Source organism: Aegilops tauschii, chromosome 1 (assembly GCF_002575655.3).
Source record: "Aegilops tauschii subsp. strangulata cultivar AL8/78 chromosome 1, Aet v6.0, whole genome shotgun sequence".
In the NCBI taxonomy this organism is placed as follows: Eukaryota; Viridiplantae; Streptophyta; class Magnoliopsida; order Poales; family Poaceae; genus Aegilops; species Aegilops tauschii.
The window spans coordinates 418,054,346-418,069,792 of record NC_053035.3 but is presented as its reverse complement, the minus strand read 5'-3'; the positions used below and the strand labels follow the sequence as shown (position 1 = coordinate 418,069,792).

At 44.4% G+C, this 15,447-nt stretch overlaps 3 protein-coding genes across 4 annotated transcripts; 2 read left to right on the top strand and 1 right to left on the bottom strand.

The window, feature by feature from the left end:
- Nucleotides 1-288: 288 nt before the first annotated feature.
- LOC109752093 (UDP-glycosyltransferase 87A2-like) lies at nucleotides 289-2,256 on the top strand. Its single transcript, XM_020310959.3, has 2 exons — nucleotides 289-1,004; nucleotides 1,113-2,256. Exons 1-2 carry the CDS (start codon nucleotides 524-526, stop codon nucleotides 1,988-1,990), a joined length of 1,359 nt encoding a protein of 452 aa, XP_020166548.1. The 5' UTR covers nucleotides 289-523; the 3' UTR covers nucleotides 1,991-2,256.
- Nucleotides 2,257-6,370: 4,114 nt separating this feature from the next.
- LOC109752063 (ABC transporter C family member 3-like) lies at nucleotides 6,371-13,513 on the top strand. Of its 2 annotated transcripts, XM_073499955.1 has the most exons (11): nucleotides 6,371-8,684; nucleotides 9,297-9,383; nucleotides 9,464-10,093; nucleotides 10,209-10,373; nucleotides 11,450-11,744; nucleotides 11,841-12,055; nucleotides 12,246-12,461; nucleotides 12,537-12,551; nucleotides 12,684-12,747; nucleotides 12,862-13,101; nucleotides 13,205-13,513. In XM_073499955.1, the coding sequence occupies exons 1-11, from the start codon at nucleotides 6,933-6,935 to the stop codon at nucleotides 13,303-13,305; spliced, it is 3,780 nt and encodes a 1,259-aa protein (XP_073356056.1). In that variant the 5' UTR covers nucleotides 6,371-6,932; the 3' UTR covers nucleotides 13,306-13,513. The 2 variants fall into 2 exon arrangements, with proteins under 2 accessions (XP_073356056.1, XP_073356055.1); XM_073499954.1 differs by having other exon boundaries at nucleotides 12,246-12,551.
- Nucleotides 13,514-13,557: 44 nt separating this feature from the next.
- LOC109752056 (BURP domain-containing protein 4-like) lies at nucleotides 13,558-13,941 on the bottom strand. Its single transcript, XM_020310925.2, has one exon. It carries the CDS (start codon nucleotides 13,939-13,941, stop codon nucleotides 13,558-13,560), a length of 384 nt encoding a protein of 127 aa, XP_020166514.1.
- Between the last annotated feature and the right edge of the window lie 1,506 nt (nucleotides 13,942-15,447).

Genomic DNA, 15,447 nt, shown 5'->3' with positions numbered 1-15,447 from the left:
GACCTGAACGTGGGGCCGACCGGTCAGAAAATAGCTAAACCGAGCGAACGGTGGTATGTGTCACATACCTGCCCCAATGTTGGTAGTTTTCAGACAAAAGAGGCAAAGTAGGTAGTTATGTGTCTACTCTGCCCCAAATGTGGTAGTTCTGGGTCATTTACTCAACTCGTGTGGAGTATACTGTATTTCGAAAAAAAAACGACTGGAACAACCCATGCAGGACCCAACATGGTACGCATAGTTTTTTTTTTTTTTAGAATTACGCATAGGTTTATTTTTTCAGACATAGGTTTTTTTTTTAGAATTACTCATAGGTTGCAACTCATGTGCTAGGCTGTACTATTCCAGCCCGTAGTCACACTATAGCCTGACGCGTTACAAATCACGAGGCCCATGCGGCCGCCAAAAGCCCACCCCACCACGATACTTCTTGTTGGCGCACGGACAGAGGCACGGTTCGCACAGCCGCGACGTTCGTCTCTTTCTGGCTCGCTCGCTTCGAGGTTCAAGCCAACCAGCTGCAATGGGCTCCGTGGCGGTGCCGCCGTGCCACGTCGTGGCCATGCCGTTCCCTGGCCGCGGTCACGTCAACGCCATGCTGAACCTGTGCCGCCTCCTCGCCGCCCGCGACGGCGTCTCGGCCACCGTCGTCGTCACCGAGGAGTGGCTCGGCCTGCTCGGCGGCCCCGCGCTCGCGCCCGGCGTACGCCTCGAGGCCGTCCCCAACGTCATCCCCTCCGAGCACGGCCGCGCCGCCGACTGGGCCGGGTTCGTGGACGCCGTGTACACCAAAATGGAGGCGCCGTTCGAGCGCCTCCTCGACCGTCTCGGGGCCGCGCCCGCGGCCATTGTGACCGACACGTTCGTGCCGGGGGCGGTGCGCGCCGGCAACCGGAGGGGCGTCCCTGTGTGCATCCTCTCGGCGCTCGGCGCCACCATGTTCTCCGTGCAGTACCGCTTCGATCGGTTGCCCACGGCTGCCGGCGGTAGCGCTGACATGGCCGGTACCAGTTCTACGCCCCAACTCGTCCCTCGTAGTTCTTCTTTGTCTACTCTGCAGCACGCCAGTGCATTAATGGTACTGTACATGATCAGTCTTAAATCTCATGCAGATGTCACTGATCCTTGTCTGATGGAAAACTACATTCCTGGACTCAAGTCGACCCGGCTTGCCGATCTTGAGCCCACGCACTCCGACAAGATTAGGCTGGACAAAATTCTTGAAGCATACCCTTACGTGAGGAAAGCGCAATGTGTCATCTTCACCTCCTTCTACGAGCTCGAGAGCAACGCCATTGACTTTCTAAGGCAAGAGCTCCCTTGCCCTGTGTTTGCCGTTGGTCCTTGCATCCCCTTCATGGCACTCCAAGAAAACCAGGCCAATCCAGAGGAAGAAAGCTACATGGCTTGGCTGGACACACAGCCTGCGAGCTCAGTGCTCTACGTCTCACTCGGCAGCTTCCTCTCAGTGTCGGCCACCCAGCTCGACGAGATCGCCATTGGCCTTGCCCAGAGCAAGGTCAGGTTCCTCTGGGTGCTCCGCGACAAGTGCTCCCGAGTGCAGGATTTGATCCGTGGAAGCGACGGCGTGGTCGTTCCGTGGTGTGACCAGCTCAAAATCCTGTGCCATCCATCCATTGGTGGGTTCTTCACCCACTGCGGCATGAACTCGACGCTGGAGGCGCTGTACGCCGGCGTGCCGATGCTGACCCTGCCGATAGCCTTCGACCAGCCGATCAACAGCCGGCTGATCGTCGATGAGTGGAAGGTTGGGTACAGCCTCAAGGAGAAGGCCCGGGCCGACGGCGTCATTGGTAGAGGGGAAATCGCTGGAGCCGTGAAGAGGCTGGTGAACTGTGGTGATGGCGAGGGCACGAGGAGGAGAGCTTCTGTGCTGAAGGAGGCTTCTCGCGCCGCCGTTGAAGTGGGTGGTTCCTCTGACAGAGATATGGTGTCTTTCATCAATTACATTTCACATTTCAAGGACTGATGTGTTCTTAGAGGCTACGTTCTCAAACAAACGTACTACCTCTGTTCCATAATTCCTGTTGTGGTTTTAGTTCAGAAATACTAGTAGGTTCGTTATCGTGATGTATCCGAATTTGATTTGTAGTATCTGCTAGTACTCCACCATTTCCGAATGAACTCTGGTCGATTTTCTCATGGAATGGGGGAGATTTCTAATAGTACTTTCAGAACAATCTCTTTGGTGTAATAAGCTTGCACAACATTCAATTGGTGGCAGATTGTTAATAACTCAAACTACTTTCTCTACTACTCGTGTAGTAAGTCGACTCCACCGGCCCTCTTTGCTTTTTTTTTTATGAGCTATTAACTCCTTTTTCTGCACTTTTCTGCCGGAGTAGTGTATTTGTGCATTTAACATCTCTTTGTACTCTTTGTCTTTGTCTTTGAAGGAATAATTAATTATTACAATAGCTCTCCTTGTCTTTGAGAAAGTCACTTGCATTGTTCAGAACACTTGCAAGTAAGTACTCCCTCTGTAAACTAATATAAGAGTGTTTAGAATACTAAAGTAGTATTATAAACGCTCTTATATTAGTTTACGGAGGGAGTACATGACTATTTTGTTTAACTAATCTAACAAAAACCAGAGAAATGACCAATACCACACAAGAAACTGGAAAAGCTTTAGGGCTCCTTTGATTCAAATGATTTTCATATGAGTTTTAGAGGATTAGAATCCTTAGGGTTTTTTCTACATCGGTTGTTCGATTCGTAGGATAGAATCATCTAGGGATTTTTTTTATGGATTTCTTTGTATTACTTCTCATAGGATTTCTAGCATCCACTCAAACCTCTTTGAAAGGATCCTTTATTTTGATGCCTCGAGGATTGTATCTTCTCAATGCGGACATAGTCATTGATGGCATATGTCGAGCACCCATAGGCAAGCGCTCGAAGAGCCACAACACACTTCATCAATGGAAAATCCTCGCAGTGAGTCATGGAGTGAACCCATCGCCTAAATTTTATGGCTCCAACCCCTACACAGAACTATGGTGGTAGCAACATCGGCACATCGTTGCCATATGCGGGATGAGGATGGAGGATTCTCCTATGATTGGACTATATTTTAGGGGTTTTCTTGTAATGTTCATGTTTGATTAATATAGAGCTTCAACTCCTTTACAAAAAAGGGGAAATGCTATATATAGAGATGATGTTCCCTGCGTGGATGGCAAACCGGTGACAGCATAGCAATGATCGTTTCCTCACATGCACCCTCCCGAGCGAATGATGCAAATGTTCACTCTCATACCCTCTCTCTCTCTCTCTCTCTCTCTCTCTCTCTCTCTCTCTCTCTCTCTCTCTCTCTCTCTCTCTCTCTCTCTCAGGAACGATCCCGTGTTTAGCATGGAACCCTCTACGATGTAGGATGGCAATTACTGGAAGCATATATAACAACTTTCTTGCACACAATGGAACATGTGGGCAACTTCCCATTTTTTTTATCCTGGCAATTTTCTCAACTGCAGATGGCAAATCCTTGATACGCATGACAATTTCTCTTTCTACTCCATAGCAAACTCCTGTGACAGTTATTTCTTCTTAGCATGGCAAATCGCTCATTATAGCACAACAAATCTCTTTGTTATAGCATGGCAATTTCTACAATACTCCCTATGAGTTGTTTTTTGAAAAATGCTCTTTGCTGACACCATTCACTAGAAAGAGCCTCCATGAGGGACGTTGGCTCACCCCGGGGCCCTCCTGTTCATCTCCCTATTAAGGTAAACATAGTCTAAAGTATTGTAAACTTTTCTCCCTCCTTGTTCCCGGTCATACATCTCGTTTGCACAATGCATGTTCGCTAGTTACTGATGTTTAAGGCATGTTTGATTAGTGACTAACTTTATCACATTATTTTTTCCACGCTTGCCTTACTTGAGGTGTTCAGATTCTTAGCCACACTTTGGATTGTCTTAGGAAATTTTGACACACTTTTTGTGTGTATATGATATGTGAGGCTTTTTACTCACAACAAAATTCTTGCCACACTTGGTCTGTCTAGAATCAAACACCCACTTAATTTGGTCAAACTTGCTTAATTTGAGATGTGGCAAAGTGTGGTTTTTTTTTTTGCGAATTGGCAAGGTGTGGTTTGGAACAACAATTTTATATATTATGCATGTTGCGTCAAATTGCCTCTGTTTCGCACAGATCTGAGGGACGACCTAAATAAATGGGCCGTCTCACTTGGCCAGTCCACCCCCCCCCCCCCACCCATTTTTATGATGGTTATGTACGGCTTTCTTTTCACTTGTTTGTCTTGTTTTCTTTTGTTTTTTTTTTTCAATTTTTATTTACTTTTTCGTTTTTTAATATTCAATTTTTTTTCAAAATTTCAAAAAAATATGCTTTAAAATAATGTTTGAAATATTCTAAATTTGCTCATGTTTTGAAAAAGGTTCACATTTAAAAAGATGTCTAGAAATTTAAATTTTGTTTGCTTCTTTTAAATATGATTCGGATTTCAAAAAAAAATTGAGTTTGTGGTTTCAATAAATGTTTGGAGGTTCAGAAGATATCGCTTTTCAGAGAATGTTCAGAATTTCAAAAAAAATTGCACTTAAAAAACAAAACTTCAAAAAACACATTTTGTAAAAAATGTTCAAGTTTTTCAAAATATGTTTTCATTTTGAAAAAAGTTCATGTTTGAAAAAAAACTCATTTTGTCTGAAATAAATCAATTATTATCATTTTCCTATTTTTTTCGAGAATGAATGAAAGAAAGCAAAACTTTTCTTTTAGAACCACCAAGCTTTATTATTCATAGTTCACAAAACTGGGGATACAAACGGGATCATGAGGCTGTCATAATCAGACATGTCTATCACAAAATGAGATAACTTGGCTAGTAAATGGGTTTCTCTATTCAATGGTCGGCCCTCGAAATAAAAACCGCAATTGAACTCGGCTGCCCTCAACTTAATCTTAGCTACAATCAGACCATGAACACCAATGCAGCCCCTATTGGTATCATTAGCCACCTGCTTAGAATCAGTAGCTACCACAAAATTGTGAAGTAGAAGATCATCCACCAAAGATAGAGCTTCCCTGCAAGCATGGACTCTAAAGTTGCAACATCTCTCACGCAATGGATTACTAGCGTCGATGATCCGAAGTAATTTCTGAAAGAGTCCCTACATACAGCCGTCGCAGCGCCTCCTATACCAGATCTAGCAAGACGTACGTCAACATGAATTTTCGCGTAGCCTGACGGTGGAGCGATCATGCGAGTTGAAGTCCATCTTCGGCCAGGAGTGTGATCACACAAACAATGACTTTTGTGGGTAATTCTTCGAGTTCTGAGAAGAAGTTTTTAACGAATAAATTCGTTGACAATGGACTATGGAACGCCTCTTCATGTATCGCCAACCGTCTTGCCCACCATGTAGCCCAAAGGGTTGCCATCATAACGAAGCATCCATGAGACATCGACTCCATGATGGTGAAAAGCCACTGTTTCGCGCTCGCTTCAGTCGTTGAGATCATATGCTCTCGTCATAGGAAAGTGCCCATATACAACGTGACATAGAGCACTCGAGTAATGAGTGTCTCCATGAGTCTTCCATGACACAGATTCCACAAGCGATCGTTGTGGACATGTTCCTGCGACAGCAAACATCATTCGTAGGCAGGGAATGCCTTGCTAGACGCCACAGAAACAATCTTTCCCGGAACTTGCCCCTTCCACATTGATTTTCAAGAAGATTCATCTTGCCATAAATTATAAGATCCTGCAGTTTCATCTAGCCAGGCCTCTCTCCCACTTATCATTTGGGTAAATAAACGGACTCTACAGTGCACCGACCCGTGCTGCTACAGTCTGCCAAACCAAGCTGGTACAGTCGCCGTTCCGAGTCACTCTCTGTGCATCAGGATTGCTACATAACGGAGAGAGCGTTATGTAGTACCTCTCTCTAGGAACCCCACTCTCTTGAGAGAGAGAGAGAGAGAGAGAGAGAGACTCTATCCCAAACACGGCCCAACCAGATTGCATTTGGGCTGTTCAATGAGGGAAAAAAAAGACTAAAATGGGACGCGCGATCCTGGCTCGCTACTAACCTAGAAAAATACTCACTCTGTCTCATAATATAAATATGTCAAAAACGTTTTTATATTATGGGACGGAGGGAGTAGCTTATCTAAAAAAACGACTAGGAAAGTAGCTCCCCTGACCTAAAAAAAAGGGGAAAGTAGCTCCCCGGAAACCTAGGATTAAGGGAGGCTGCGCTGCTGATTTTTTGTGTCACGAAGAATGATCCTTGCCTACTTGCTATAAATATGAACTCTCGCCCAAACCCCGGAGGCCCGGACCGGACATAACACACACGCGGCCAGCCGCCAGAAAGATCCTCCCTCCGTAGGCGGCGGCGGCGGCGCCCCATCTGGAGAGGGCAAAACGTCGGAGTAAAGATCTGATCTCGCGAGCGGATACGTGGAATCCTCCTATCCTGCGAGGTCGAGTGGCAGAAATCGGCATCGATCGTCCAACTTGCTGCCTCGCCCGTGTAACTACTCCTTGCCATACAGCACATACATGTATCTACAGATTAAACGCGCGTGTCTGTTTCCGCGAGATTTCGATGTTGCTGCTGCCTTTTGGTCTTCTTCTTCCTTCTGTTTACAGTGCTGACAGTTCAGGATAGAATTCGAAAAATCCAGGTTCCAGAAACACGCTCATCTTTAGGCTCTGCAGCGCTCTGCTGTTTTTATTTTTAGGGGTGATGTGCTTCATTGCCTGTCTGTTGTTTCTGTTGTACAATTGCATCAGCTGTACTTTCTGAAAATAGAATAGTTCTATGGTCAAACTTAGACGACGTGTCATCTAATGTTCATAGTCTTATACTCTGTTGTAATGTGCATTTTTCTCAGTTTCGGTGTTCAGGGGTTATCTGTTCATCATGAAGCAGCCGCTTTTGGAGCAGGAAACTTCTTCCTCATCCGAGGCAACAGGCACTAAATCACTCTTCACAGATGCTGGATGGTTCAGCATCATCACTTTTTCTTGGATGGGCCCCTTACTTGATCTCGGCAGAAAGAAACCGCTAGATCTCCATGACGTGCCGTCCTTGGATGACAGCGACAGTGTCCATGGGGTCCTCCCTAATTTCAAGGCAAAGATTGTGTCAAACTCTGCGACGGGCCAGTTCACCGACGCTACGGCGGTCAAGCTGGCCAAGGCAATTGTGCTTACAACATGGAAACCGATCCTCGTCACTGCCGTCTACGCCCTACTCAGCAGTGTTGCTTCATATGTTGGTCCCTACCTGATCGAGTACTTTGTCGACTACCTGAATAAGAGCTCAAGGTCCAGCAGAGAGGGCTACCTTCTAGCGTTGACGTTTGTTGTCGCGCAGCTGATCGAAGGCCTCTCGACGAGGCATTTGCAGTTTAGATCAAAACAAGTAGGGGTGCGTGCACGTTCGTCGCTTGTCGCTGCTATCTACCAGAAAGGCCTTGCCCTCTCCAGTCAGTCCAGGCAAAGCAACTCGAGCGGAGAGATGATCAATGTCGTGAGCCTCGATGCCGAGTGTGTAGGAGATTTCAGTCGATCCATGCACGATCTTTGGCGGCTTCCTGTGCAAATTGTTCTAGCCATGCTCCTCTTATACTCGACACTTGGTTTTTGCCCTGCATTTGCTGCCCTTCTCGCCACTGCTTTGACAATTGGGGGTAATAAGCCTTTAGGGAGAATGGAGCAAAATTATCAAGAGAAAATGATGAGCGCCAAGGATGTGAGAATGAGGGCTATGTCTGAGATCTTACAGAGCATGCGCATTCTCAAGCTTCAAGGATGGGAAATGATCTTCTTGTCCAAGATCATAGAGTTGAGGAAGGTAGAGATGAATTGGCTAAAGAAGAACGTATACACCTCGGCGATGCTCCTATCCATCTTCTTTTCTGCTCCTGCTTTTGTTGCTATGGTCACTTTCGGCGTTTGCGTGCTTATGGGCATTCCATTAGAAACAGGTAAAGTGCTATGTGCCCTGGCAACATTTAGACAGCTGCAAACACCTATCCATGGTCTCCCAGACGCATACTCTATGATCATTCAGACAAAAGTATCGCTTGACAGGATATGCTCATTTCTCTGTCTTGAGGAACTCCCTAGTGATGTTGTAACTAAGCTTCCTAGAGGTACCACCGATGTATCGATTGAGGTGACGAGCGGTCAGTTCTCTTGGAATACATCTTCTCAAGTGCCTACTCTCCAAGACGTGAACTTCCATATACGACAGGGAATGAGGGTTGCTGTCTGTGGAACAGTTGGATCCGGCAAATCAAGTTTATTGTCTTGCATACTCGGTGAGATACCAAAGTTATCAGGAGAGGTTAAAACTTGTGGCAGGATCTCCTATGTTAGCCAAACACCTTGGATACAGAGTGGGAAAATCGAAGATAACATACTTTTCGGCACAGAAATGAATAGGGAGAGGTATGAAAAGGTCCTTGAAGCATGCTCTCTGATCAAGGACCTGGATATATTACCATTCGGTGACCAGACGATTATAGGAGAGAGAGGCATTAACCTCAGTGGTGGACAAAAACAGAGGATACAAATAGCCCGTGCTTTGTACCATGATGCTGATATCTATCTATTTGATGATCCGTTTAGTGCAGTTGATGCTCATACTGGATTGCACTTGTTCAAGGTATGTCTTGATGTTTTGTAGTATTTCATTGTTCTTTATGCATATGAAATAACTGAATGCTAAAACTAATATCTTATCTGGCGACAGATCTTATACAAATTAATTTTGATTATATAAATTTATACTATATTCCCATGTGCTGCAGTGTTCACCTTCCAGTTTTCGCACAATATCTGAGTAGTAGTACTGATACACATTTAAAGTTTTCCCTTACGAAGTGTCTGTCTATATATCTGAGTACAAGTACTGGCATGCATTTAATGGGGGCATTTGGTGGAAAACATTGGTTGGACTACAAATATTACCGAAACTAACTTGGAAGAATGAGTATTCTTTCAAAAATATTTTTTACTGAGGGTAGTAACATATTTCAAAATACGTATGCGTGAGAGTGGTAATTAATCTCTTGCTTCTGTGTCCATCCTTTAACGAATGTTCTTCATATTGCATTTGTAGGAAAATTGGTTTCATAGTTCTTTTAGTCAAGTTAAACAACTGCTTGGATTTTGTGATTGATCCAGTTTACCCAAGCAATTTTGAGTTTATATATCCTTGAGAGAGATTCTAGGGTGCTATTCAGTGAACTTATTGACCATAATTTGTATTTTGCAGGAGTGCTTGCTTGGATTTTTAGCTTCAAAAACAGTTGTGTATGTTACACATCATGTCGAATTTTTACCTTCAGCCGACGTTATCATGGTATGCTGGAAACAAATGTATAATGTCTTCCCTATGCTATGTGCAAAAAATCCTTTTCAATTCCTTTCGTCATATTTCAGGTCTTGAAAGATGGGAAAATAATACAAGCAGGGGATTACACTGAAATACTTAATTCTGGACAAGAATTCACTGAATTAATTGTGTCCCACAAGGATGCATTATCTACTATGGACATGTTGGAGCTCCCAAGTAGCAATTATGAAAGTAGTTGCCATCTTAATGGCAATGGAAGCACCCTACCCATAGCAGATGAGCAAACACATGATAACAATGAAGAAGTACTTGTTCAAAATGGTCAACTTGTACAAGAAGAAGAGAGGGAGAAAGGCTGGGTTGGGTTTATTGTCTACTGGAGATATATTACAATGGCACACAAAGGAGCATTTGTGCCACTTATTTTGCTAGCTCAGATCATTTTTCAATCTCTTCAAATTGGAAGCAATTTATGGATGGCTTGGGCAGCTCCGGTATCTAAAGATGTGAATCCTCCAGTCAATAGCTCGACGATGATAAATGTATATGTTGCATTAGCTCTTGTTACCTCATTGTGCGTCTTCATACGATCCTATCTTCTAGTCATGGCTGGATGTAAGACTGCAACCATGCTATTTGACAAGATGCACCGATGCATATTCCGAGCACCGATGTCTTTCTTTGATTCCACTCCTAGCGGACGTATCTTGAATAGAGTAAGTAATTACCTTCAGAAAGTTATTTACAATGATAAATTGAAGTCACATGTCGTCGGAGTGCTGTTAAACTTTTTATTCCAGTATTAATGCTGAAAGTCGAAACAAATTGCAGGCCTCCACCGATCAGAGCGCAGTGGATACTCAAATATATGATCTGATGGGCTACCTTCTATTTCCTGCCATCGAAATTCTTGGAACAATTATTCTAATGTCACGGGTTGCATGGCCAGTCTTTGTAATTTTTGTCCCTGTTATTGTTGCATCTCTATCATACCAGGTAATGTTTCTCATATAGTTTTCTTCGATGTGACTTTTTTTGTTCGCATCCATTTTGAAAACATAGGAAAAGTACAAATACATTAATTCATAGCTAGTGAATTCTGCATGGGAGTTCCACACCTTGAACAACAACAACAAAGCCTTTAGTCCCAAACAAGTTAGGGTAGGCTAGAGCTGAAACCCATAAGATCTCGCAACCAACTCATGGTTCTGCTACATGGATATGCTAGCTTCCACGCACCCGTCCACGAATAGTTCTTTGATGAAAATATAGACTATCAACAAATTTAGTTTGTAGAGTACAGGAGGTAATCATATATTTTGGCAATTATTTTCTTCATGCCATTGTTCATATAGATAGACTTATTGGTTGGAGTAGTGTTGTGAAAATCTGTTCAGATATCACTCTATATATAATGTGCAGTGTTACTAATTCTAGGAGCTATGTTTCTGTTTCCTTAATAAGGTGTGCCGAGATTTTCATGGTTTCTCATATAGGTCACTGAGTATAACTACCTTGACTCAAACTTGTGTAAGTGACTCAGAGCAGGTCCAGTACAATTTAAATTAGCAGTAGTAGAGGGCGGAACTTTAACCTTATTGAAGCACAAGTGACCTTATTGACAGGTGGCTACGCAAAAAGCTAATAATTTTATAGTTGAAGAAAAAACCAATAATTTTGTTCAATGGACTTTGAATACCAAGTAAGGTTGGTTTGAACTTCTATATTAACTATTTTATACTCCCTCTCAAAACAAGTGTCACAGATTTTGTACAAATTTGTACTGACTTTATACTAAATCTGCGAAACTTATTTTGGGACGGAGGGAGTACGGTTTAAAGAACCTAAAAAAGTGCCCTTTGCATGTTCAGAACCAAGTGTCACAACTGCAAATTTAGGGCCAATGGTGAATTTTTGGTTAGGCAGATTAAGACAAATTTTAACCCACGACATTATTTTAATGTATAATATGTAGCATATTGTATCAGAGATTTATATCTATGTCTATCTATGAAATTAATTGGTACTTCTTGTTTCTTCTTTTAATCATAATACCATCCCTTCTCTTCCAGCAATACTACATAAGTGCTGCTAGGGAGTTGCAGAGGTTAACTGGAGTTTGCAGAGCTCCTGTGATGCAGCATTTTGCCGAATCAATAGCTGGCACAACTATAATTAGATGCTTTGGTAAGGAAAGAGAGTTCATCAGTTGGACTGGCCAATTGATGGATAATTTATCTCGGGCAAGTTTATATAATGCTGCTGCGATGGAATGGTTGTGCTTTCGCTTGGACTTTCTTTCTTCTTTTATTTTTGGATTTGCCTTGATACTTCTGGTCACCTTGCCAACTGATCTAATTGACTCAAGTAAGTAAACATGCTTTTGCCAATCAACTAAAATTAGAAATTAATGTATTAGCATCCCTAATTAGTATTAACTTATAATCTCCTTACACTTCACAGAGACAGCTGGCCTTGCAGTCACTTATGGACTAAGTCTGAATATGCTACTAGGGTGGGCTATTATGGTCCTCTGTGCTTTGGAAAACAGAATGATATCCATGGAAAGAATATTGCAATACATGACCATTCCTTCTGAACCGCCCCTTACGATATCAGAAAGTAGACCAGATTGCCGTTGGCCAACAAAGGGTGAAATTGAGCTTCGCAACCTTCATGTTCGTTTCTTCAACTTTAAAATTTTAATTTATTTTTTTGCAAATCCATATTGATGAAACTTCTGAAGTTCTACTGGATAGTTTTAATGGCACATAGTAGTGTTTTTTTTAAATTAGTAATAGCACTTCTGAGTTTCTTCTAATATAACGTTGCAGTTATTAGTACCCTAAGTGCTTGTATATCATGCAGGTAAAATATGCGCCACATCTGCCTTTAGTTTTGAAAGGCGTGACGTGCACCTTCTCAGGAGGTATGAAGACTGGTATTGTTGGAAGAACAGGTGGTGGAAAGTCAACCTTGATTCAAACGCTATTCCGCATTGTCGATCCGTGTATCGGGCAAATATTGATAGATGGCGTCGACATCTCCACCATTGGACTGCATGACCTACGGACAAGACTGAGCATCATTCCACAAGATCCTGTTATGTTTGAGGGGACTCTGCGAAGCAACATCGACCCTCTGGATGAATATAGTGACGAGCAAATCTGGGAGGTACTTATATTTTCAAATTTACTCCATTCCTTAAAAAAAGTCAATTTGACCGCATAACTTAACTGGAAATCAGCATCTGTATTTTCTATTTTTGATGGCTAAAGTAATTTATGTGCGATCTGCATTTTCTAGGCATTGGACTGTTGTCATCTTGGAGATGAGGTTAGAAAGAACGAGCTTAAGCTCGACTCTACAGGTTCGATATCTATAATAAACTCTCCAGAAACACGCTTTTCTTTTATGATGCCAGCGATTGTTTAGTCAATTATGATGGCGAGCCAATAACTTGATCTTTTGAACTGAAATGCAGTCACAGAGAATGGTGAAAACTGGAGCGCGGGTCAGCGGCAGCTTGTTTGCTTGGGAAGGGTGATTCTAAAGAGGAGGCGGATCTTAGTTCTGGACGAGGCAACTTCTTCAGTGGATCCGATAACCGACAGTTTGATCCAGAAAACCTTGAAACAGCAATTCGCCGAATGCACCGTGATCACGATAGCACATCGTATCACATCGGTTCTCGATAGCGAGAGGGTTATTCTTCTGGACAACGGTTAGTCCCCTCCACTGCGTTACAGATTTTTAACTGACAAAACCTATATATGCTGTTCTCCTCTGTTGGTCTGTTTTAACTGTTGTGATGTTGTGTAAAACAGGTGAAATTGCAGAGAACGACTCGCCAGCGAAGTTGCTAGAGGACAGTTCGTCCTTGTTCTCCAAACTTGTGTCGGAGTACACGATGGGATCAAAATTATAAGCGGAGGATGCAGAGGAGAGCCGAGTCATGGAGCCGATATCGCCGGTGTTTGATTGGATCTCACGTTTCCGGCTTAAAATTAGACGGTTGTTCAGAACTCCACATATATTTCTCCAGATTCGTGCATGCAGTTCTTACAGTATAAATATGTAGGAGTAGTGACCATTAGTTTAAGCTTGGTTGGATCATATTACGGTGGAGATTGATACTTCACCCCTCTTAGCTCGAGATTCATACTTCACCGATCATAGGCTAGTGGATTTCACCGGTTACCCACACCACATACTTGTCCGGCATGTAGTGGCAGATAGGCTCGCCGCGGGACCCGTTGAGCGTTGCGAAGTACTCGGCGTCCCACCCGGAGGTGTCCTCGTGGCAGACGGCGATCGCCGTCGCGCCCAGCGAAGGGTCGTCCTGCCCGACCAGCTCCACGCGCACCGCCCCCACGTTGCCTGGCCGGTGGCAGTACAGCACGTCCGCCGGGTACGGCAGCGGGTGGCATGGCACGACCGTGCCGGTAATGCTGGTGATGCCGCCGGGCGCCACCGTGTACCTGTGCGGCTCCTCGCGCCCGTGCACGACCGTCCTGAGCGGCTCCGCCGTCGCCGCTCCCAGGGCCGCCGCGGCGAACTCCATGGCCACCTGCTCGGTGTTGGCGCAGACGTGGGGTTTTTCCGGTTGGTCGCCGCCTCGTGCCTCGCTGCGGCCGCAGAACCGGAGCGTGCTGGCGACCTGCCGGGCCTGCTCCGAGCCCGGCGTTATGCTGTAGTAAGCCAGTATGTCTCCGAGGTTGCTGTAGGCGAACGGCGGCGGCACGGGGTCTGCGCCGGTGACCGTGCTGGGGGTGCCTGTCCGCCAGACGTGGCCCAGCTTGGTGCCTGCGGGCAGCACCGCCCGTCGAACAGGTTGCGCTTGAGAAAGAGGATCCCTTTCTCGGCCTTGAGGTGCTGTGGCCGGGGGTTGCACCACTGTGTCGGGAACACGCCGTCCGACGCTGCACTCACAACACGTACGCAATTCAAGATGGAAATTAATGATCGCTCCATAATACGCTTACATTGATTATTAGGCGGAGGTAAAGAATGAGATTACTTACGATGAAGATGAGGGATTGTTGACGAAGGACCCCGCGGTGACCACGTGACATCGTACGCGGCTGGACCAAACCACAAAATAATCACTGGTGTTCTACTAGCATGCATAAACAGGACAACATAAATACTACTCCCCCGTCCTATAATATATCTTATAATATAAGAGTGTTTTTGACACTATACTAGTGTTAAAAACACTTTTATATTACTAAACCAAAGCGGGGACACCGTCAAAGCGGAGGGAATAGAACGCAACATACATCAGAATTTGAAGTGTCAATCTGCGGGGCCATAAACACCGCATGGTCTCTTATAGCCAAAACATATGTACTAGAATGCAAGATATAGCCGTATAACTTCTATTCCAAGGGACGTCACCCTTATCGGCAGCCACGATGTGCCAACAAAAATGGTAATCAATAGGACGAATCACAAGTAGGATTAAAGCCATCAAAAAGTTGCAGCCTGACTAAAAACAATCAACTAGTATGCAAAATATCTACCATAAATTTACCGGAATGAGGATAACCATCAGTTTGTTGCGCTCCTGCAACGAACCCACAAGGACGAACATGGCTATGAGAACCGTCATCATCACGGTTTCTTTCGCAATGTCCTCTCCGTTTTCCATTTTCTATTCGGCAAGTGTATTTTTATACTAGCATTAGCATCAGGTTTGCATTTCTAAACCGACACGAAGCCGGAAAAAGCGCAAATGTTGTGCGATGTCTGTTTTGCAACCGAACCCCAGTGCACACTATCGGTATGCTTGCTGCGCTACGATCCACTCTACATGGGTGTAATCCGTTGATGATGGAAATAATGCTAGGTAACAAATACTTGCCTTGCATGGTGGAGTGTTGATATATTCCTCTCAACATCTCTAGTTGACTCACTTTTGTACTAAACCTATAAATCAGATAAAATAAAGCCGACGTGACACTCGCGGAAGGACGATGAGGCTCATGTGACGAGGGAGTCCATGGTGGTAAAAGGGGAGCCTATGAGTGCCCCCGGTTTTGTACTTAGCCTCCCTCCCCCTCCCCCA

What these genes read in the sequence shown, in the direction of transcription:
- LOC109752063 (XM_073499954.1), top strand. Translation starts at nt 6,933, where the DNA reads ATGAAGCAGCCGCTTTTGGAGCAGGAAACTTCTTCCTCATCCGAGGCA. An exon ending in CTTCAGCCGACGTTATCATG is followed by an intron (nt 9,384 to 9,463) that starts GTATGCTGGAAA and finishes GTCATATTTCAG; the next exon opens with GTCTTGAAAGATGGGAAAAT. An exon ending in GTGACGAGCAAATCTGGGAG is followed by an intron (nt 12,552 to 12,683) that starts GTACTTATATTT and finishes TGCATTTTCTAG; the next exon opens with GCATTGGACTGTTGTCATCT.
- LOC109752093 (XM_020310959.3), top strand. Translation starts at nt 524, where the DNA reads ATGGGCTCCGTGGCGGTGCCGCCGTGCCACGTCGTGGCCATGCCGTTC. An exon ending in CGGTAGCGCTGACATGGCCG is followed by an intron (nt 1,005 to 1,112) that starts GTACCAGTTCTA and finishes AATCTCATGCAG; the next exon opens with ATGTCACTGATCCTTGTCTG.
- LOC109752056 (XM_020310925.2), bottom strand. Translation starts at nt 13,941, where the DNA reads ATGGAGTTCGCCGCGGCGGCCCTGGGAGCGGCGACGGCGGAGCCGCTC.